The sequence below is a fragment of the Rana temporaria genome, chromosome 10 (genome assembly GCF_905171775.1).
Source record: "Rana temporaria chromosome 10, aRanTem1.1, whole genome shotgun sequence".
Classification (NCBI taxonomy): domain Eukaryota; kingdom Metazoa; phylum Chordata; class Amphibia; order Anura; family Ranidae; genus Rana; species Rana temporaria.
Genome location: NC_053498.1, coordinates 149,009,670 through 149,031,690, shown reverse-complemented (window position 1 = coordinate 149,031,690; position 22,021 = coordinate 149,009,670). Strand labels below are relative to the sequence as shown.

Here is a 22,021-nt window from a genome sequence, read left to right as displayed (position 1 = left end):
CATCGGATGGATCCTTCCTTCAACCCATCATCTCTTCTCTCTACATCGGATGGATCCTTCCTTCAACCCATCATTCCTTCTCTCTACATCCGTTGGATCCTTCCTTCAACCCATTATTCCTTCTCTCTACATCCGATGGATCCTTCCTTCAACCCATCATCCCTTCTCTCTACATCCAAAGGATCCTTCCTTCAACCCATCATCCCTTCTCTCTACATCGGATGGATCCTTCCTTCAACCCATCATCTCTTCTCTCTACATCGGATGGATCCTTCCTTCAACCCATCATTCCTTCTCTCTACATCCGTTGGATCCTTCCTTCAACCCATCATTCCTTCTCTCTACATCCGATGGATCCTTCCTTTAACCCATCATTCCTTCTCTCTACATTCGATGGATCCTTCCTTTAACCCATCGTCCCTTCTCTCTACATCCGATGGATCCTTCCTTCAACCCATCATTCCTTCTCTCTACATCGGATGGATTCTTCCTTCAACCCATCATTTCTTCTCTCTACATCGGATGGATTCTTCCTTCAACCCATCATCCCTTCTCTCTACATCGGATGGATCCTTCCTTCAACCCATCATTCCTTCTCTCTACATCCGTTGGATCCTTCCTTCAACCCATCATTCCTTCTCTCTACATCCGATGGATCCTTCCTTTAACCCATCATTCCTTCTCTCTACATCCGATGGATCCTTCCTTTAACCCATCATTCCTTCTCGCTACATCCGATGGATCCTTCCTTTAACCCATCATTCCTTCTCTCTACATCAGATGGATCCTTCCTTCAACCCATCATCCCTTCTCTCTACACCTGATGGATCCTTCAACCCATCATCCCTTCTCTCTACATCGGATGGATCCTTCCTTCAACCCATCATCCCTTCTCTCTACATCAGATCAGGTGGATCCTTCCTTTAACCCAGTGGTCTCCAAACTGTGGCCCAGGGGCCAGATGCAGCCCTTTGCTTCCCTTTATCCAAACCTTAGGACACTATTTCGCCCACAGATACAGGGCACGATTCCTTCCACTTACAACAAAGATGGGGCACGATTCCTTCCACTGACACCAATGATGGGGCACTGTTCCTCCCACTGACACCAATGATGGGGCACTATTCCTTCCAATGACACCAATGATGGGCTATTTTCCTTTCACCGACACCAACAATGGGGCACCATTTCTCCCACTGATACCAATGATGGGGCACTCTTTCTCCCACTGATACCAATGATCTAGCATGGTTTACTCCCATTGATGTCGGGGAATTTTCTACTCTGACTGGCCACAGTCTGGCCCCCTCAAAGTCTGAAGGACAATAAACTGGTCCTTTGTTTATAAAGACTGGAAACCTCTGCTTTTACCCATCATCCCTTCTCCCTAAATTTGATGGATACTTCCCTTATCCCATCATCCCTTCTCCGTACATCTGATACATCCTTCTTTTATCCCTTCAATCCTTCTCTTTACACCTCATAGATCCTTCCTTTATCCCATTATAACTGCATCCGATGAATCCTGCCTTTATCCAGTCCTTCCTTCTTTCTTCTTCCTGCATATGGTGGATCCTTCCTTTATCCAGTCCTTCCTTCCTGCATATGGTGGATCCTTCCTTTGTTCCATCATCCCTTCTACCTACATCGGATGGACCCTTCCTTTATCACATCAACCCTTCTCTCTACATCCGATACATCCTATTATCTGATGAATCCATTCCTTCTCCTTACATATAATGGATCCTTCCTTGCTTCCATCATCTCTTCTACCTACCTACCTACCTACCTACCTACCATCTTCTGATACACCCTCCTTCCTAGGAAGACATGAACCACTCAATCATCTACAGTATCTCACAAAAAATAGTACACCCCTCACATTTTTGAAAATCTTTTCTTGTATCTTTTCATGTGACAACACTGAAGAAATGACACTTTGTATCTACAATGTTGTGTAGTGAGTATACAGCTTGTATAACAGTGTAAATTTGCCGTCCCCTCAAAATAACTCAACACACAGCCATAAGATTTTCCAGGAGGGGGGCAATGGCTTCCCTTAGAGATTTCTCTCACTACCCATTTGGCTTTCTCGGCATGGGGTCTCCTCACACAGTACAGAGCTCCTCCCCCTTCACTCTACTGGCCCACGCCCATCAGCTGACTTTCTCTTCCAGACATTTTCGGCCTCCCGTCGTGGCATCTGTCTCTGAGGTCCACTGTGATGATAGGACAGTCAAAACTAGAAGTGGCGCCCACCCCACCAGAGTTGGGGGAACGCTGGCTGCCCGCACAACAACTCATTAGTTAGGGTACGCCGTCTGGGCCCCCTACATATGTTGTCCCCCCCATGGTGGCCCTGCCGGTATTATCATACCGGCAACAGTGCAGCCGCTTTATGGGGGCGCCAGACCGTTTTGCGTCCCGGCCCAGTTTGCCCTATAATACTGGCGATACACTCAAAGTGTAGTGCAAGCCGGCGGGGACTCTTTTTTTTGCTGCCCCCCTGCAAAGTGCCGCCCTGGGCCTTGTCGGCCTAGGCCAGGGGTGGCCAACCAGTGGCCCGGGGGCCACATGTGGCCCGCTGAGCCCTCTGTTGTGGCCCACGACCTCCTGCTCTGGAAAGGTGGGTTGGCATGCAAAGATCGCAGGTTGCCGACCCGCCATACCACAGCATCAGTGTTGTGATATGAAGCTGGTGGTAGAGGAAGAAAGCGGCTGCGGAGCAGAGCCCCATAAGCCGACGCTTCCTCTACAGCGCCGGCTTTTGCCACAGGCGGAGTTTATGGCAAAGTTCAGCTAACCCGAGGGATAGACACAGCTGGGTAAACCGCAGCACATCAGTGTGAAAGCAGTCTTAGGCCCTTTTCACATGATCAACCCAACCACATGGGACCCTCAATTCACATCTACAGAGTGACAGATGTCCGTTTTATGCCTGCCTACCTTCAATCCGAAAAATATTTGTCCCCTTCCGCCGGATCTGAGGGCCTATAGAGTAGCCGTGACCTGTCATCCGTCCGCTCCGATTGTGGCCCGCGATTGGTTACCAAGTTGCTTAAGTGGCCCTCGCTCTTCAAAAGGTTGGGCACCCCTGGCCTAGGCCAAGATACATTATTGCCCTAAGCTAGTAGGCACAGCCTACTGAAATTGCCCCTGCCCCCTATTAAATCTAATTTGGGGACAAAAGCAGGGACAGACTTGGTCCGGGGACAGTGTCCTCAATCGGGGGACTGTCCCCTGAAACTGGGGGCTGTCCGGTCACCCTACTGTACACTCACTACTTTACATTGTAGCAAAGTGTAATTTCTTCTGTTTTGTCACATGAAAAAAGATAGAAGAAAAGAGTTTAAAAAAAATGTGACTGATGGGGTGTACTTACTTTTGTGAGATACTCCAAGTCCAGATTTGCTGCTTCCAATATCTTCAGCCAGTGCCAATAACAACTCCTGTGAAATAATGAACGCAAACGCATGTGGTTTCATTAGGGAATACTAGAGCATGTCCGGGCATTAGTCTGTTTTTTCATTTTCCCAAGTTATATAAACACTATAAAAAAAAAGAAAAAAAAAAAAGAAAGAAAAAATAAAGTCAATAGGGATGGCAAATTTTACAGCAGCAGCTACAGTTTGTTGTAGAAAAAGTCTTTTGGGAAAAGTCTGGGCACATCATAGGTTTGCATAGACATGTTGCTGCCATGAGTGTTGACCTTTTTAGAAAAGATGGGCTTTGAAGCTGCACAGCATCAGGGAACGGCGTTTTTTGGATAAAAGGCGGCAGCAGCATGGGGGGGGGGGGGTGAGACCTGGGAACATGTACTTAAAGCAGTGGCCAGGGAAAGAGAAAATACTTGTTGGCGAGGTAAAGAGTCTGAGGGTATGTACCTAGACACAGAAGCCTGGGCAATCTAAACTAAGCGTTTGGTGAGTGTGACGGACTAAAGGACCCGGCCCCTTTTTGCGATTCGGCACTGCGTCGCTTTAACTGACAATTGCGCGGTCGTGCGACGTGGCTCCCAAACAAAATTGGCGTCCTTTTTTCCCCACAAATAGAGATTTCTTTGGGTGGTATTTGATCACCTCTGTGGTTTTTATTTTTTGCGCTATAAACAAAAATAGAGCGACAATTTTGAAAAAAATTCTATATTTTTTACTTTTTGCCATAATAAATATCCCCCAAAAAATATATTTTTCCTCAGTTTAGGCCGATACGTATTTTTCTACATATTTCTGGTAATAGAAAATCGCAATAAAGCGTGTATTGATTGGTTTGCGCAAAATTTATAGCGTCTACAAAATAAGGGATAGATTTATGACATTTTTATTAATATTTTTTTTTTTTTTACTAGTAAAGGCGGCAATCAGCGATTTTTATTGTGACTGCGACATTATGGCGGACGCATCGGACACTTTTGACACCATTTTGGATCTCCAGGCTCCTGGGGACCTCCGGACCTCTAAAAAATAAAAATAAAAAAAATAAATGTGTCCCTTTAATAAAAAATTAAAAAATATTTTTTTTTTTATAAAAAATAAATAAAAAAGGAGAGGGTTGCCATCTGGGGCCCTGGGGACCTCCGGGCCCCTTACAGGTGTACTGGCTGTACCCCCCTGATGGCGGCCCTGTATAGGCTTGTGATTTTGCAGTGACAACGCTAATAGTCACACCCCCTTCAACATTGTTTCATGTATTACAATCAGGCACAGCCTACACAAGAGTGGCAACTCTGCTCTGAATTCAGGAGCGGTGCAGCAACGTTGCCACCCCATTACAGGAAGCTCCATTATGTGGACTTCACTGGCAGAATCCATCCATATTTTTGTTGAACTTCTCAGAGGGGCCCAAGAGAAAATTGGGCAGATGCATTTATAATTAGGTGCTGTATTTTTATTTTAATGGGAGGCCAAAGTTCTAACTTTTAATAAGCTGACCGAGACCCTTGTGTAGGTGGGAGGAGGAGGGATCGTCCTTCATCCATATAGAAGTGAACAGCGAAGCTTTGCATTCCGGTCTTGTATTTCCCCCGGCTGAGTATAAAATAACAAGGAAAAATCGCAGTTTTATAAATAGACAGCATTTTCCATTTAAACAAGGTGTTTAAAAGATTATGCATGGAGTGGAGATTAGCGCGATGGCGGAGCGCGATTATTAAGATGTAAAAGGTCACTTGACATAAGTATCGCCGCGCTTGGCTTGTTCTTGTCTGTTGTATTAAAAAAGCCCACACTTTGGTGAATCATCGTTTTCTATTACATTTTGTACTTTGAAGGAAAGGTGTTCGGCTGCTGCCGCTGCTCAAAGGCTTTTTGGCTTCCTGTCAAAAAAAAATGTTTCCACAAGAAGATTAACGGAGCTGGGGAAAATAAGTGTATGGAATTGTGGTCTAGTAAGGGGGTTTGATACCCCCGGTGAACTACTGAAAGCTGAACACCAGGCAAACAGCGAATACAGTTGAACCAAAAGACACGCGACTATTTTTTTTCTGATTCAAAGACACGCGACTATTTTTTTTCTGATTCAAAGATACGCGACTATTTTTGCATTGACAGAGATTTGGAATTCAAATTCAGATGATTGTGAAATGCATGGGCGTCCGCTGAAATGCTTCAGCAGCGGCGATACGCAGTCGCATTTAACACTTTCTTCAAACGCTAGTGGGGGTTAAAAGCGCCCCGCTAGCGGACGAATAGCACAGCTAAAACGATGGTAAAGCGCCGCTTTTTACCGATAACGCGGCCAGCTGGGCAGTGTGAAATAGCTCTTGACAGGGCCGGCCCTATGATGGGACGGAGTGGTACCATGGGTACCAGGCAGCACTTTTAGGGGGGCAGCATTCTGCCGCCCGCCAGACAGCCCACTCCGCTGCCTTTGAGGACACTCACAGCCGGAGGGGAGGAGTCTGCGAGTGAGAAAGGCAGGCGCCGCTCCCTCTGAGGAACCTGTTGTGCCGAGAATGGTTGCCCGTCGGAATCTGTTCCCCCTAGCTCTCGTCTCCGATCGGAACTCCGCCTCTCCAGCCCTCTGCATTGCCGCTCCCTCCTACTCTACCCACAAATTCTTATGATCCTAATACCGCCCCGTCCCAGTGCGTGTCCCCGGTACAATGTAATTACTCATTATGGCAGATTGCATAGCAGCGTTTGCCCCCGGGAGACAGCCTGTGTACAGGATATATCTATGCCTATGTGGTTCGGATGACTTTGACTATTTTCCTCTCTTGTCTGTCCTGAAGAAGCCTCATGGCGAAACGCTTAGATGCACGGGGGACATTTATAGGCAGCATACATACCTGACATCTTGTATGGTTTTCTTTTTAATGTTGTTTTATGTAACTACTTTGTAATAAAATTATATATTTTTTGCTATTCCTGTCTGTGTTGCCTATAAAATCCAACCATTGGTTGCTTTCCTTAAGCAATTTTGTCTTTATCACATGAATAGAGCCATGACAGGTCCTCTTTATACATGTATAGAGCCATGACGTGATTTTTTTTGGGGGGGAGGGGCAGCATTTCATTCTTGGTCCCAGGCAGCACAATGTCTTGGGCCGGCACTGGCTCTTGAGATAATTCAGCTTCACTCCATGCCCATATAAATATAGCCTAGAGAATATACAGACCCCCCCTTCAGCACAGATGAACCCCCCTTCAGCAAAGACCCCTCCAGTGAGCACAGATGGACCCCCCTTCAGCACAAATAAAAATAAAACCTTACGTCACCAAGCGCGTGCTCCGGTCAACCAACCAAAACCTTCTCCAAATCCCTAAATCACGCTACAAATCTAAGGGAGAACGTAGATTTGCAGTCCAAGGACCTCGGCTCTGGAACGCTCTACCCACGACCATCCGCTTGGAAGAAAACCATCGGGCTTTTAGGAAAAAACTAAAGACTCACCTCTTCTAATGGATCAGGACGACACTGGAGGCAAAGCGCCTTGAGGCGATTAAGTTCGCATTTGTTGCGCTATACAAGTTACTCACTCACTCACTCACTCACAGACCCCCCCCCCATTCTGCACAGACCGCTCAATTCAGCACAGATGGACCCCCCTTCAGCACAGACCCCTCAATTCAGCACAGACCCCCCCTTCAGCACAGATGGACCCCCTTTAAGCCCAGACCCCCCTTTCAGCACAGATGGACCCCCCCTCCAGTACAGACCCCCCATTCAGCACAGATGGACCCCCCCCCTTCAGCAAATACCCCCCATTCAGTACAGACCCCCCATTCAGCACAGATGGACCCCCCCCTTCGGCAAATACCCCCCATTCAGTACAGACCCCCCATTCAGCACAGATGGACACCTCCATTCAACACAAAGAGGGGTCACCAGCAGGAGGAAGGGGGTCCTGATTCCTCTATATAGATCTTTATATCACTAGAGGGCATAGGCGTGCGCACATAGGGTGTAAGGTGTGCCTGGGCACACCCTAATCACCCTGTACTATGCAGATTCCCCCTGCTGCCTGGCTGCAGAGAAAGGGACTGGGGAATCTCTGTCCTCAAGTCTCTTACTCTGTCTCAAAAGTTAGAAATCAGGGGTCTGTTTAGACCACTGATATTTCACCAAAGCCCCCAAACAGGGCTCCTAAAAAAAATTATAATATTAAAAAATAATAATAATAAAAATAAAATTGTAAAAAATAATAATACAAATAAAGATAAACTACTGACACTGATCTCTGCCCTGCTGACTTGCCCACTGCCATATATGGTATATTACACACGCATGTGTGTTTGAGCTTTGGTGTGCACACCCTAATGCAACAGGCTGCGCACACCTATGCTAGAGGGACAATACACAATATGGTTGGACAGATAAGATTATACAGACCCTCCCCATTTTTTCCATTGGCTCTCCTTAGGTCATCGATTGTATTCTCAGCACTTATGATCTGGTGAAAGGGTTACGATTATAATAAATGTTGTGGTAATTTTACCAACAGTAACGAAATTCATAGTTTTTATTTATTTTTTGTTTATTCTTATCTTGCAGGATATCCAGTCACAATGGAAGTACTCCCATTTTCCGAAACATATCACGACTAGCCTAAAGTTACCAGAAGATGCATTTGCAGTCACGGTTGTTTTTTTTATTATCTGAACCGCAAAGCTCTTCTCCTAATGGTGCCTTCACCCTCCACCATGAATGATGAGCAGAGACTGCACAACAACGCGGTAGCCTGGCTGATTTGTTCAGGGATCTCACTTCTAGCCAATGCCTGGGGGATTCTTAGCATAAGTGCCAAACAGAAGAAATGGAAGCCTTTGGAGTTTTTAATCTGCACCCTGGCCGGAACTCATATCCTTAATGTGGCCATACCAATCACCATGTACTCGGTGGTCCAGCTGAGGAAGCAACACTCCGATTATGAGTGGAACGAAGGGGTCTGCAAAGTGTTTGTTTCCACCTTCTACACTCTGAGCCTCGTCACCTGCTTTTCCGTCACCTCCTTGTCCTATCATCGCATGTGGATGGTACGCTGGCCAGTGAACTACAGGTAGGACTTATTTTATTCATTTTTAGATTGGGCATCCTTATGGTGAGGACAGAAGAAGCTGGCTAGCACAGAGTTTGGCAGGGCTGGGCTGGGACAAAAATTTGGCCCTGAACTTCATCCAGACTGGCCCACTTTGACAGGTCTCTCCCATGCCGGCCAGACAAACCTGCCCCCCCCCTCCCGGCCAGCCAACCCAGATGGCCACTAGGGGTGCAACGGATCAAAAAACTCATGGTTCGGATCGTTCCTCGGATCAGGAGTCAAGGATCGGATCATTTTTCGGATCGGCAAAAAAATAATTCTCCCCCACTGTAATATACACATCCCCCCCCCCCCCCACTGTAATATACACATCTCCCCCCCCACTGTAATATACACATCTCCCCCCCCCCCACTGTTCACCCCCCCACCAACTATAGTACCCCCTCGGTGCAGACATCCCCCCTCCTCTCAGTACAGAGACACCCCCCCTCCTCTCAGTACAAGAGACCCCCCCTCCTCTCAGTAGGAGAGACCCCCCCTCCTCTCAGTAGGAGAGACGACCCCCCCTCCTCTCAGGGCAAGAGATGACCCCCCCTCCTCTCAGGGCAGTAGACACCAACCCCCCTCCTCTCAGGGCAAGAGACCCCCCCCTCGGGCAGTAGACACTCCCAGCGTGTGTCCCACGAGTGCGGGCTCCTCCTCTGTGGGTGTAAACAGAGAAGGGCCGCCGCCGGGTGTACCAAGATGGCCGCGGCTCCGGAGCTAGGCCGAAGCCGCAGCCTTTCCTAATGTTATTCCTGCGGCTCCGGAGCTAGGCCGAAGCCGCGGCCTTTCCTAGCGTTATGGCCTCGGCTCCGGAGGTAGGCCGAAGCCGCGGCCATAACGTTAGGAAAGGCTGCGGCTTCGGCCTAGCTCCGGAGCCGCGGCCATAACATTAGGAAAGGCCGCGGCTTCAGCCTAGCTCCGGAGCCGCGGCAATCCGCGGATCACAGTGTGTTACGATCCGAAGGGGGTGACCCGTTCGGATCACGGATCAGCTGTGATCCGTTGCACCCCTAATGGCCACCCAAGCCTCCCCCCCTTCATTAGCCATTAGTCGTTTCTACTTTATTAGAGTAGAACGTCTGGTACTGGTACTCTTATAGCTAGGGCTTTTTTTCTCAGACAAGGGACAAGGGAATTTAAACTGGGATAGTTGGCAAGTATGAGGCGGCTGCTTTGGGCCCCACAACAATGACAGGGCCCAGGGCAGCTTCCCCTTTTGCCCTGCCTTAAAGACGGCCCTGAAAACACTTGGACTGCACATTCCCTTTAGAAACTGGCCAGTCCTTAGGCAAAGCTCCAGCCTGATATCTTCCATTTTCTGACTTGCATAAAAAAAAATAAAAATAGCGAATAAACACATAAATCAATACTGGAGGTGCAGTAATAATAAATACGTATCGATCTCCACAAAGCGGCTCTCCGCTTCCAGGACCGCATTAGGCAGTAATTACACAGGGACGGTGCCCGGGCAGAGCAGTGCCGGGTGATTATTGGACATTATTATTTTCTCTTCTGGGAATGTGGAAACTCTAGATTAGCAAAGCGACGTCAGAAATCCAAAGCCAGCAAAAAAAAAAAAAAAAAAGAAAAAAAAAAAAAAAGGCAAAGAAAAGAAAATATACAATTTCCCAATCAATTCTTTCAGCTTGCAAGAAGAAAAAAAAAAGTTAAAAATAAAGTGGTTAAGGTGAAACCTATTACAACAAAGCGCGCATTAATGGATCTCGCCGTCACGCTAAGAATGGATGCGATAATAAAATTCCCCATTTATAGCGGCTTGCCATGTTTATGTATGAGCTTCGCTGACCTAGAAAGCGAGGTTCCTGCAATGACCTTCAGATCTACAATGAATTCATGGCTCGGCGCCTGGGTGGTTCTCTCCTTGAACGTGGCGGGAGATATATCACGCCTGGATATAGGCTTATATTATTATATGGAGGGAGATAGAAGTTTAGGGAGAGAGATGAAAAGGGCAGAAGATGGAGAGAATATTATATTCCTTTACATGGAAACTGAAGGTGCAGAGTGGAAAGTTTGTCAATGAAGAAAAGACAATATTTCCTAATAAAGCTGCTTTACCAGGTCTGCGTGTCTTGTTATAATAAGACTGTTCCTTTGTCCGTAGGCTCCTTATCTCACCGTGCCTTTGTAGGTAGGGGCTTGCGAAAAAAATATTGTAAAAATTAAATTGTAATAAAAAAAAAAATACCGACACCATCCACTGCCCTAATGGCTCTGTCCACTGCTCTACAGGCTCCACCCACTTCTCTACTGGCACTGTCCACTGCCCTAGTGGCTCCGCCCACTGCCCTACTAGCACTGTCCATTGCCCTACTGATACCATCCACTGCCTTACTGCCACATTCACTGTCCTACTGGCTCTGTCCACTGCCCTACTGGTACCATCCACTGACTTACTGTCACATCCACTGCTCTATTGGCTCCGTTCACTTCAATACTGACTCCCTCCACTGCTCTACTGGCGACACCCACTGCCCTACTGGCACCCTCCACTGCCCAATTGGCTCCGCCCACTGCTCTACTGGCACTGTCCATTGCCCTGACACTGTCCACTGCCCGATTGGGCCCTGGCGTTCCGTCACCACGAGGAGGGAGGCAAGAAAGCAGGAAGGGGGCCCACTGCAGAACATGTGAAAGTGTCCAGCTGTTAGACTGTAATAAAGGGCCTTGCGATGGGAGTAAAGTGCCACAGGCCTAGAGGGAAGAGCCCTGGTCAGAGGTCAGGGGGGCCCTTCATGGTTTCTTGCACTGGGGCCCTAATGGTCCTGGTGCTGAGTGGCCGACCTCCAGTGTTCCCAATGCAGCAGGGCAGCCACTCAGCATGGAACCTGAGAGCCAATGGAGATGACTGGAGTTGTAGTGTAGTAATGGTGCCTGCCAAAGTAATCTCCAGCTTCTAGGGGGATCCCACAAGTATGGTATTCAGAATGACATGGAGCCAAGCTAGAAGAATGTCACTATGTATTAATATCACCTGAAATTCTTATTTAATCATATTAAAAATTACCTTTCCATTGTAGTCTGAACTCGCTGTACATTTTATAAAAATGTTAGAAGCATTCGGTGCAATATGGCAACCTGGAGGAATTTTTATTTTTTTTAGAATAAAGTTAGATTTTAGGCACCCCCTGCAATGGGAATTACATTTTTGATAAGATAATCTCCATCTCCAACGAACCAGACCCTCCCATTCAGGAATAGGTCGCTAAAGCAGGTGTAGGTAACCTTTCAGAGGTTGATATCTACTTAACAGCCCCCCTAAATCAGTGTCCTGTGCTCCCCTTTACATCACCCCTGTAGTGTCCTCTGCCCTCCTTTACATCCCCCAATGTAGTGTCCTCTGCCCCCCCCCCATAGCAGTGTCCCATGCCCCCCTATAGCAGTGTCTTCTGCCCCTTCACATCACCCCCCCCCCCCCACTGTAGTGTCCTCTGCCTGCCTTTGTCCCCCTTCACATCACCCCCATAAAGTCCTCTGCCCCCTTTACAACCCCAATGTAGTGTCCTCTGCCTCCCCCATAGGTGTGTCCTATTCCCCCCTTCACATCACCCCCACCCCCCACACACTGTAGTGTCCTCTGCCTGCCCCTGTCCCACTTCACATAACCCCCATAGTGTCCTCTGCCCCCCTTATATCCCCCAATGTAGTGTCCTCTGCCCACCCCCTTAAATCCCCCAATGTAGTGTCCTCTGCCCCCCTTATATCCCCCAATGTAGTGTCCTCTGCCCCCCCATAGCAGTGTCCATTCCCCCCCTAAAGCAATGTCCTCTGCCCCCTTCATATCACCCTCCCCCCACACACACTATAGTGTCCTCTGCCTGCCCCCCCCCTTCACATCACCCCTCCCCTTAACTGTAGTGTCCACTTCCCCTCTGTCCCCTTCATATCACATCACTCCTCTGTAGTATCCTGTGCCCCCCCCCCCGCAAAACATTGACTATAGTTAACCTTTTACATTACAAATTGGTAATTGGTTGCTAGGACCGCCCAGCTTCCTAGCAACCAATCACCTGCTGGTTAATGTGAAAAGTTAACTCTGGCAGCTCGCGCCCTCCATCCAGTACTGTGAAATGTCCTACAGTGCTGGGGGGCAGATGCTGAGTGGGGAAGGATCGGCAATGCAGGGCTGTGTTCTCGATTCACCTATCGGCTGCCCGCGGTTGACTGGCAGATCGGGATTGACGGCTTGCTGACTCCCTCTCTAGAGGACTTGGTGAAACAAACAGGTTTTTCTTCAGAACAGAAATAGGTAGGTATCTGCTACAACGTTTGTTAGAATTCCTGCAATGTACAGAGCAGGGCAGCCTTAATGCATGGGCACATCTGGGCAGTCCCCAGGGGCCCAAGGTGCATGAGGGCCCCATGATAATATTTCATTAGCTCATACTTGCCAACTGTCCAGGGTTTTCTGGGACAGTCACGCTTTTTACTAAGCTGTCCCGGGATGGCTGTGTCCTGGGCAGCATCTTGGAACCTGTACTGTGCCCTCCTGACCCCTCTTGTACTGTGCCCTTTTTGTTGATTACTCTTTGATTTATGGCCTATTTTCATATTGTTTTAAATACATTTATTACTACTTTTAATAAAATCTATGTTTACTTCCGTCAATTATTTATACTTTAATTCTTAAGAGTAGGAACGTAAAATTAGAGGAGGCTAGTAGGGGTCCCAGTGCATTACGTTGCCCAGGGGCCCATGATGCTGTTAAGACGGCCCTGGTACAGAGATCCCCCAGAGGGGAGTTTTTTTTTTTTTCTTAATAAAAGAAGAAGTTAATAAAAAGAAAAAAGAGAGTAACGTGTCCCTTTAATTCTTGTCGTGTTTCCAGGTTAAGCAATACAAAGAAGCAAGCCGTGCACACCGTCATGGGCATATGGATGGTATCGTTCATTCTCTCCACTTTACCCGCTGTTGGATGGCACAATCCCACCCAGAGGTTCTACGCCGGGGACTGCCGCTTCATCGTGACGGAGATCGGACTGGGCTTTGGCCTGTGTTTCCTCCTGCTGATCAGCGGCAGCGTGGTGGTCGGAGTGGTCTGTATCGGCATCTCACTTTTTCAGACGTTTTCTATGCACACCGGGCAGAACGCAGACAAGAACAAATTCAACGTGCCCACCATTGTGGTGGAGGACGCTCATGGGAAGAGGAGGTCCTCCATAGACGGCTCGGAGCCCATTAAGACTTCTCTTCAAATTACCTATTTGATATCTGGGATTGTGTTTATATACGACTTTCTAATGGGGTTCCCCATCTTGGTAAGTAGCCTCCTTCAGAATGTACACAATGTATCAACACGTAAAAGAGAACCAGTCATGAGCGGGCTTATGCAAGAATCTGAATTGTCAGTCTTAGAAACAAAATTGACTTACATTTAGGATGACTCTTAAAGCTCTAGAACCCCGGAGTGCTGACCGTGGCGGTTCCTTCCAAACATCCATTGCGTGGAATTTGAACATTCTTAAGTGATATTAGGCCGCTGTTCGCATTCAGGAGCTGAAAAACACCAAGTTATCAAGAAGTCAGGCAGTTGACCGTGTAACGGGGCGTCATGGTTTGCTGGTTTTGGAGCTAAAGCACAAGTCCCTACCCCCGCTCTAGTCCTGCTAGTTAGGATTTCACTACAGGTCAGACTTGTTGTCACCGAGCTTCACACAGTAGATGATGCATTATCATAAGTATAAACACAGGACACCTTCTCACAATAGCAGGAGTAGACATGTGCATTCGTTTTCGTTAGAATGCATTTTCGTCCGAAAATCTGTTTTTTTCGTTATCGTTTTAACAAACGATAACGAAAGTGCAAGAAACGAAAACCGAAAGATCCGACATAAAAAATGCTTTATTTTCGTTTTCGTTGCGGTAAAAATTCGATATAGAGAGATTCGAAATTATAGGGAAAAGATCCGACATTATAGAGAAAAGATTCAACACTATAGAAATAATAGATTCGACATTACAAAGAATAGATTTCGATTTATGAGAAAATAGATTCGACATTATAGAGAATAGATTCGACATTATTACTAGTCATACAACATTAGAATTCTTGTAGGCAGAATATTCGAATGGAAATGTACGATTCAACGTCAAGATTCGACGTTCCGTCGAATATTCGTTTGAACAATCGATGGAAACTACAAACATTCGACGTTCTGTCGAATATTCTTTTGACCATTCGACAGAAACCAAGTATTATTGGATTTTCGGATGAAAGCTATTCCCCAACGAAAAACGAAATAAATCAAAACGATTTTCGGGAGTAACTAAATAAATGTATTTTCCAAACGAAAACGAAAAAACGAAACGAAATATTCCAGTATGCACATGTCTAAGCAGGAGCTCCAGCAGGAGTCGGCCCGTCTCCTACATTGTACAGAGGCCAATGTGATCAGCTCTCTCAACTAACATGTTGAGTTCAGAATCAAACAAACCAAGAATAGTCTTTACATAAATCCTGGGAGATATTGTGGGATAAATATTACTGTCCCATTTTAAGTAATGCAAGACATATTTTGACAGTCACCCTGTGCCAGGATGGCGTAGGGTGACCTAGACATAAGAGGAGCATGGGGAGCTGAACCAAGGGCATCCCAACCTCTCCAAGGGATTCTGGGTTCCACGGGCCCTCCGGTCACACCTTGGCTCCAGTGAAGGGAACTCTTAGGCTGCATTCACACCTAGGCGACAAATTGCGGCATTTTGTACCGCGATTTGCGCGATTGTGAATGCAGCCTCACCCCCTCTATGGAGATGGTTCACATCTCCTATGCCGAAAGCCGCCTGAAAAAAAGGTCCGGGACTTTTTTTCAGGCGGCAGGCGTACGGCGTTCGGCGTGGAGATGTGAACCATCTCCATAGAGGGCAATGTGTTTTCATCCCTCCAGCGTCTCGGGGCTGCTGCGGCGTCACACTACAGGCGACAAAACGCCTAGGTGTGAATGGGGGCTTAAGGCGTCAGTGGAGAGTTAGGTGAATAAGGTGAATAAGTGACGCAGGCTGTGCCTCCAAAGGGTTGCACCTCTATTGAAACTAGGTTGTCCTTGTTTAACTCCCATTGGTCGTACTTGGCCCGGGTTGAGGCCCCTGGGAGGGGGGGGAGGGGATGGAGAAGTCCTATGGCTTTGATTGATTTTGATGTTATCCCTTCTATTGTATGTGATTGCCTATGGACTGCATTGGTTGATGTGTGTGAACGAGAAGCAGCTGCTGCCCGGTGCTTACTATGACCATGCTGTCATTTTTGGTTTGGTGAGGGGTGGAAGGGTTGTTTTTATAGTATTATATTTTTGCACATCTATAAGTAAATTGTTGAGCCAAACCACCTGGTCCTCCTTGTGGAATTCCCTTAGTCTGTATGTTTATTGTATATGTATGGTTCAGGTTGTGAGCACCCTAGGATCGATCGATCGATAATACGTTGACCTGGTGGTGAGCTCTAGTTGGATTTAATGGGGCATTCTTCTTCTTTACCCCTTACATTCTGTATGTTCCCCCCTTACATTCTGTATGTTCCCGGTTGGTTCTATCATGTAGTGTTCCACGATCCCCAACCATTCTTGACAAGTTTACATCACGAATAATCTTGCATACGCGGTTTTCTATCCAACGCATGTTCTTTCTACTTTTTCAAGGATGCATACATAGTTAAAATCAGGGTTTGACAAATTTGCTTGGAATCTAGGAGCCAGCTAAAAAAAGTTAGGAGCCAGGAACGTGCCCCGTCCCGCCGAGCTTGCGCGCAAAACGCATACGCGAGTAGCACCCGCATATGAAAGCAGTGTTTAAACCACACATGTGAGGTATCGCCGCGATCGGTAGAGCGAGAGCAATAATTCTAGCCCTAGACCTCCTCTGTAACTCAAAACATGCAACCTGTAGAATGTTTTTTAAAGTCGCCTATGGAGATTTTAAAGGGTAAAAGTTTGTCGCCATTCCACGAGCGGACGCAATTTTGAAGCGTGACATGTTGGGCATCAATTTACTCGGCGTAACATTATCTTTCATAATATAAAAAAAAAATTTGGGCTAACTTTACTGTTGTCTTACTTTTTAATAAAAAAATATATATTTTCCCCCAAAAATGTGCTTGTAAGACCGCTGTGCAAATACGGTGTGACAGAAAGTATTGCAACAACCGCCATTTTATTCTCGAGGGTGTTAGAATAAAAAATATACATATAATGTTTGGGGGGTTAGAAGAGAAGAAAATTGTTGGGCAATGAAAACAGGCAGGGAAGCTCCATTAGCCTTGCTGGTTGTCTTGTAATACCAACGGTCACCACAAGAGGGCGCCAGGTTCCAGAAAGAAGCATAGGCCTGCAGAAGGCCGCAAAGTCGTGGCCTCAATTACTGGCCGGCGCGATTGCGGAGGGGGGGGGGGGGGTGTTGCGCACAGAGACAGGTTACCCCAGTTGTGCCGCCCCAGGAGCCAGGTCGCTAATTCTAGTCGCAATTGCGACCTGGCGCCGCCGGGTTTGTCGAGCCCTGGTTAAAATTATGAGAATTGTATACAATTATATGATGTATACTGTATTATAAGAATGTTGCAATCAGCTTTTTTCATTTTAACGAGAACCTGTGAATTTCTAAGAAATAAATAATAAAAAATATATATATATTTTTGTATATATGGGTTAGAATTAATTTTCTCGCATTCCACAAATACCTATTTTTTCTATATATTCCCTTTTCATGCAATTTTCTCTGCCAGCCAATCACAGGAGAGGCCATCATTTCACCCTCATGCTTTTACGAGAATAGCGGCCTCCATCTTTCTCACGGCAGGTTCTTGTCCCCTGTAGAGACTCCAGACAGACATGATATGAGAATCGCAGAGCAGTAAAATGAGCGGCCACATTAAAATCAACATTACTTTCATTTCGAAGAGGACATAAAAGCTTTTCTGGCAAAGATCGCACAAACTTCCACCCACGGGGGAAAGAACAATGAATATATATTGCTGGACTCGCTCCAACTTCCTATGAAATGGGAGTCATGTTTAATTCATCCAGTTTTTCCACTAATTTCCACTGGAATATGAATAGTAAAAAAGAAAAGATAAAAAAGAACATATGAGAGAGGAAAATTATATAGACAAAGATAGAAAGCGAGAGACAGAGATAGATCAAGGAAGACAGATGGAGAGATGGGGATAGAAAGACAGAGAGAGAGAGAGAGAGAGAGAGAGAGAGAGAGAGAGAGAGAGAGAGAGAGAGAGAGAGAAGGAGAGAGAGAGAGAGAGAGAGAGAGAGAGAGAAGGAGAGAGAGAGAGAGAGAGAGAGAGAGAGAGAGAGAGAGAGAGAGAGAAGGAGAGAGAGAGAGAGAGAGAGAGAGAGAGAGAGAGAGAGAGAGAGAGAGAGAGAGAGAGAGAAGGAGAGAGAGAGAGAGAGAGAGAGAGAGAGAGAGAGAGAGAGCAAAAGGTGGGGAGAGATAGAGAGAGAGAGGGGAGAAGGGAGAGAGGGAAATAGAGGGGAGAGGGGAGAGAGGGAAATAGAGGGGAGAAAAAAGAGAGAGAGAGAGAGAGAGAGAGAGAGAGAGAGAGAGAGAGAGAGAGAGAGAGAGAGAGAGAGAGAGAGAGAGAGAGAAGAGAGAATAGGAGAAAAAAGGAAGAGCACGAGAGAAAAAAAGAGAAAGATAGCAAAAAGAGAGAGAGAGAGAGAGAGAGAGAGAGAGAGAGAGAGAGAGAGAGAGAGAGAGAGAGAGAGAGAGAGAGAGAGAGAGAGAGAGAGAGAGAGAGAGAGAGAGAGAAAAGAGAGAATAGGAGAAAAAAGGAAGAGCACGAGAGAAAAAAGAGAAAGATAGCAAAAAGAGAGAGAGAGAAAGAAGAGGAGAGAGAGAGAGAGAGAGAAAGAGAGGAGAGAAGGAGAGAGAGAGAGAGAGAGAGAAAAGGAGAGAGAGAGAGAAAAGGAGAGGGAGAGAGAGAGAAGGAGAGAGAGAAGGAGAGGGAGAGAGAGAGAGAGAGAGAGAAAAGGAGAGAGAGAGAGAAAAGGAGGGAGAGAGAGAGAGAGAGAGAGAGAGAGAGAGAGAGAGAGAGAGAGAGAGAATAGGAGAAAAAAGGAAGAGCACGAGAGAAAAAAGAGAAAGATAGCAAAAAGAGAGAGAGAGAGAGAGAGAGCGCGAGAGACAGAGAGAGCGCGAGAGACAGAGAGAGAGAGAGAGAGACAGAGAGAAAGAGCTTTACACCAGAGGCCACAGTGTTCCCCCTTACATCAGAGTCTTCTCCATGCATCAGAGTACTCAGTGTTCCCCGTTACATCAGGGTTTCCAGAGCATCCCTTATGTTAAAGTTCCCAGAGTTCTCCCTTACGCGGATTCAGATGTAAAAAGGGCAAACTCTGCGGATTCAGATGTAAAAGGGCAAACTCTGCGGATTCAGATGTAAAAAGGGCAAACTCTGCAGATTCAGATGTAAAAAGGGCAAACTCTGTGGATTCAGATGTAAAAAGGGTAAACTCTGCGGATTCAGATGTAAAAGGGGACTCTTGTGAAAAACTTCATATTAGAAATGTTATTTAAAGGGGTTGTAAACGTAAAAGTTTTTCACCTTAATGCATTAAGGTGAAAAAACTTCGACAATACCGGCCTCCCCAGCCCCCCTCCCCCCATTTACTTACCTGATCCCGCGAAAGTCCCGTGCCGTGAATGCGCTGTCATGTTGGCTGGCTTCACAGCTCACTCATTGGTCGATTGAAGCAGCGCAGCCATTGGCTGCCGCTGCTGTCAATCACAGCCAATGACGTGGTGTGCCGGGGGGGCGGGGCCCAGTGATACAGTCGGCGGCTATGGTCGCTCGCTGTATCAGAGGAGCCGCGCCCGCAATGACTCCACTAAATGCAAGCTCTCTCGCATGAATGCGCGGAGTTCTTGCGGCGAGAACCAGGAACAGCCGCCGAGGGACCCCAGAAGACGTGGATCGGGGGCCACACTGTGCAAAACGAGCTGCACAGTGGAGGAAAGTATAACATGTTTGTTATTTCTAAAAAATAAACCAATTTTCCTTTACAACCCCTTTAATGGCAAAATATACGTATAGTACTTTATACTATTAAAAAAAATTGCTGTGTTCGGGTTTGACTTGAATACAAAGGTGGCGACCCTAGCTGCAGATCAGATGCCCATCCACCTCTCTGCCACATTGGGTGTGGATCTCCTTGAGCTGCAGAGGGCAGGAGACAGAGGAACGTATATTCCCCCCTGCGTGTTTGCTGGAGGCCCGGGGATCGCAATTCCATCCGAGCAAGTCAAGCGACACCACAGTAGACAGACAAACACAGACAGACAGACAGACAGACAGACAGAGACAGACAGACAGACACAGACAGACAGAGACAGACAGAGACAGACAGACAGACAGAGACAGACAGAGACCGACAGAGACAGACAGAGACAGACAGACAGAGACATTCAGAGACAGACAGAGACCGACAGAGACCGACAGAGACCGACAGAGACCGACAGAGACCGACAGAGACCGACAGAGACAGACAGAGACAGACAGACAGAGACAGACAGACGTGTTGTAGACAGACTTTACTTTTGGTGCCTTTGATCCGAGGAGAGATGACGGCGATCTCGTGCCAGAAAACACTTTTTACAGATGCCAACTAGGAATGTAATTAACCTATTTTCACTCTCTGCAGAATCGCATCTCTTCTGCCGTCATTATAAGATTCTCCTAAGGAGCAGTCTGGTTCTGTGTGCGTCTTTATTATTATTATTATTAACCACTTGCTTACTGGGCACATATACCCCCTTCACGCCCAGGCGAAATTTCAGCTTTCGGCACTGCGTCGCTTTAACAGACAATTACGCGGTCGTGCGACGTGGCTCCCAAACAAAATTGACGTCCTTTTTTTTCCCCACAAATAGAGCTTTCTTTTGGTGGTATTTGATCACCTCTGCGGTTTTTATTTTTCGCGCTATAAACAAAAATATAGCAAAAATTAAAAAAAAAAAAAAAAAAACACAATATTTTTTACTTTTTGTTATAATAAATATCCCAAGTTTTAAAAAAAAACTCTCTCAGTTTAGTCCGATATGTATTCTTCTACATATTTAAAATAAAAATAAAAAAATCGCAATAAGCGTATAGAGATTGGTCATGTTTCACGGTGATGTGCGGTGTTGGTTTTCCCCACACATAGCGTTTTTCTTTTAGGCCAAAAAGTTTAGTTTTTGGTGTCATGTGACCAGAGCACCTTCTTCCACATGTTTGCGGTGTCCCCTCCCCCACATGGCTACTCACAAACTGCAAACAGGACTTCTTATGACTTTCTTTCTCCAATGTCTTTCTTCTTGTCACTCTTCCATAAAGGGCAGATTTGTGGAGAGACCACTAATAGTTGTCCTGTGGACAGATTCTCCCCCTGAGCTGTGCAGCTCCTCCAGAGTTACCATGGGCCTCTTGGCTGCTTCTCTGATGAATGCCCTCCTTGCCCGGCCCGGTCAGTTTAGGTGGACGGCCATGTCTTGGTAAGTTTGCAGTTGTGCCATACTCTTTCCATTTTCCGATGATGGATTGAACAGAAGCTCCGTGAGATCTTCAGAGCTTGGGAGATTTTTTTATAACCTGACCCTGCTTTATACTTCTCCACAACTTCATCCCTGACCTGTCTGGTGTGTTCCTTGGCCTTCATGATGCTGTTTGTTCACTAAGGTTCTCTAAAAAAAACTCTGAGGGCTTCACAGAACAGCTGTATTTATACTGAGATTAAATGACACACAGGTGGACTCTATTTACTAATTAGGTGACTTCTGAGGGCAATTGGTTCCTCTAGATGTTAGTTTGGGGTATTGGAGTAAATGGGGGCTGAATACAAATGTCCCCCCCCCCACACTTTTCACATATTTATTTGTATCATTTTCCTTTCACTTCACAATTATGTGACACTTTGTGTTGGTCCAACACATAAAATGCCAATAAAATACATTTACGTTTTTTGGTTGCAACATGAGAAAGCGTGGAAAATTTCAAGGGGTATGAATACTTTTTCAAGGCACTGTATTAAGAGATCTAACAGGCTGGAACTTTTCCTTCCAAGCGCCTCCTTAAATTTGTTCTTGTGGCGGGCAGACGGGATATCATACTAGGAACCCCCCCCAAAACCTACGCTCACATGCGGAGATCTAAACAGCTTTGCCATTTGGAAGTGGCGAGTTGGAAGAGTTCTTCTTGAAAAGAAAGGCAGTTCATTCATCCTCTCTGCTGTCACGACGGCCGGCAATCTGTGTCTCCTACATAACAATTTTCTAATCTTGTAGATTTTTTTTTTCTTGTTCAGCGGAACGCGCTGATCAGTCATCCGCTCGGAGGAGACGTGCCAAAATGTATTTTCTGAAGCCTCAGCGGCTCTCCATCTCTCCGCATCCACTTGCCGATTGCGTAACCCGGGAAAATACTACATATTAAAAAAAGGGCTACAGCTAGATGCCATAACCCGGGTTCAGGGCCACCATCAGGGGGGTACAGGT

At 46.5% G+C, this 22,021-nt stretch overlaps 1 protein-coding gene across 2 annotated transcripts in view; it reads left to right on the top strand.

Annotated features, from left to right (window-relative positions):
• Positions 1-22,021, top strand: part of GPR153 (G protein-coupled receptor 153) — a 90,404-nt gene that overhangs the window by 38,315 nt on the left and 30,068 nt on the right. For both annotated transcript variants that reach the window (XM_040326532.1, XM_040326533.1), the window contains exons 2-3: positions 7,996-8,500; positions 13,377-13,806. In XM_040326532.1, the coding sequence (XP_040182466.1) occupies positions 8,124-8,500; positions 13,377-13,806 (807 nt within the window). In that variant the 5' untranslated portion in view covers positions 7,996-8,123. The remainder of the gene's footprint in view (positions 1-7,995; positions 8,501-13,376; positions 13,807-22,021) is intronic.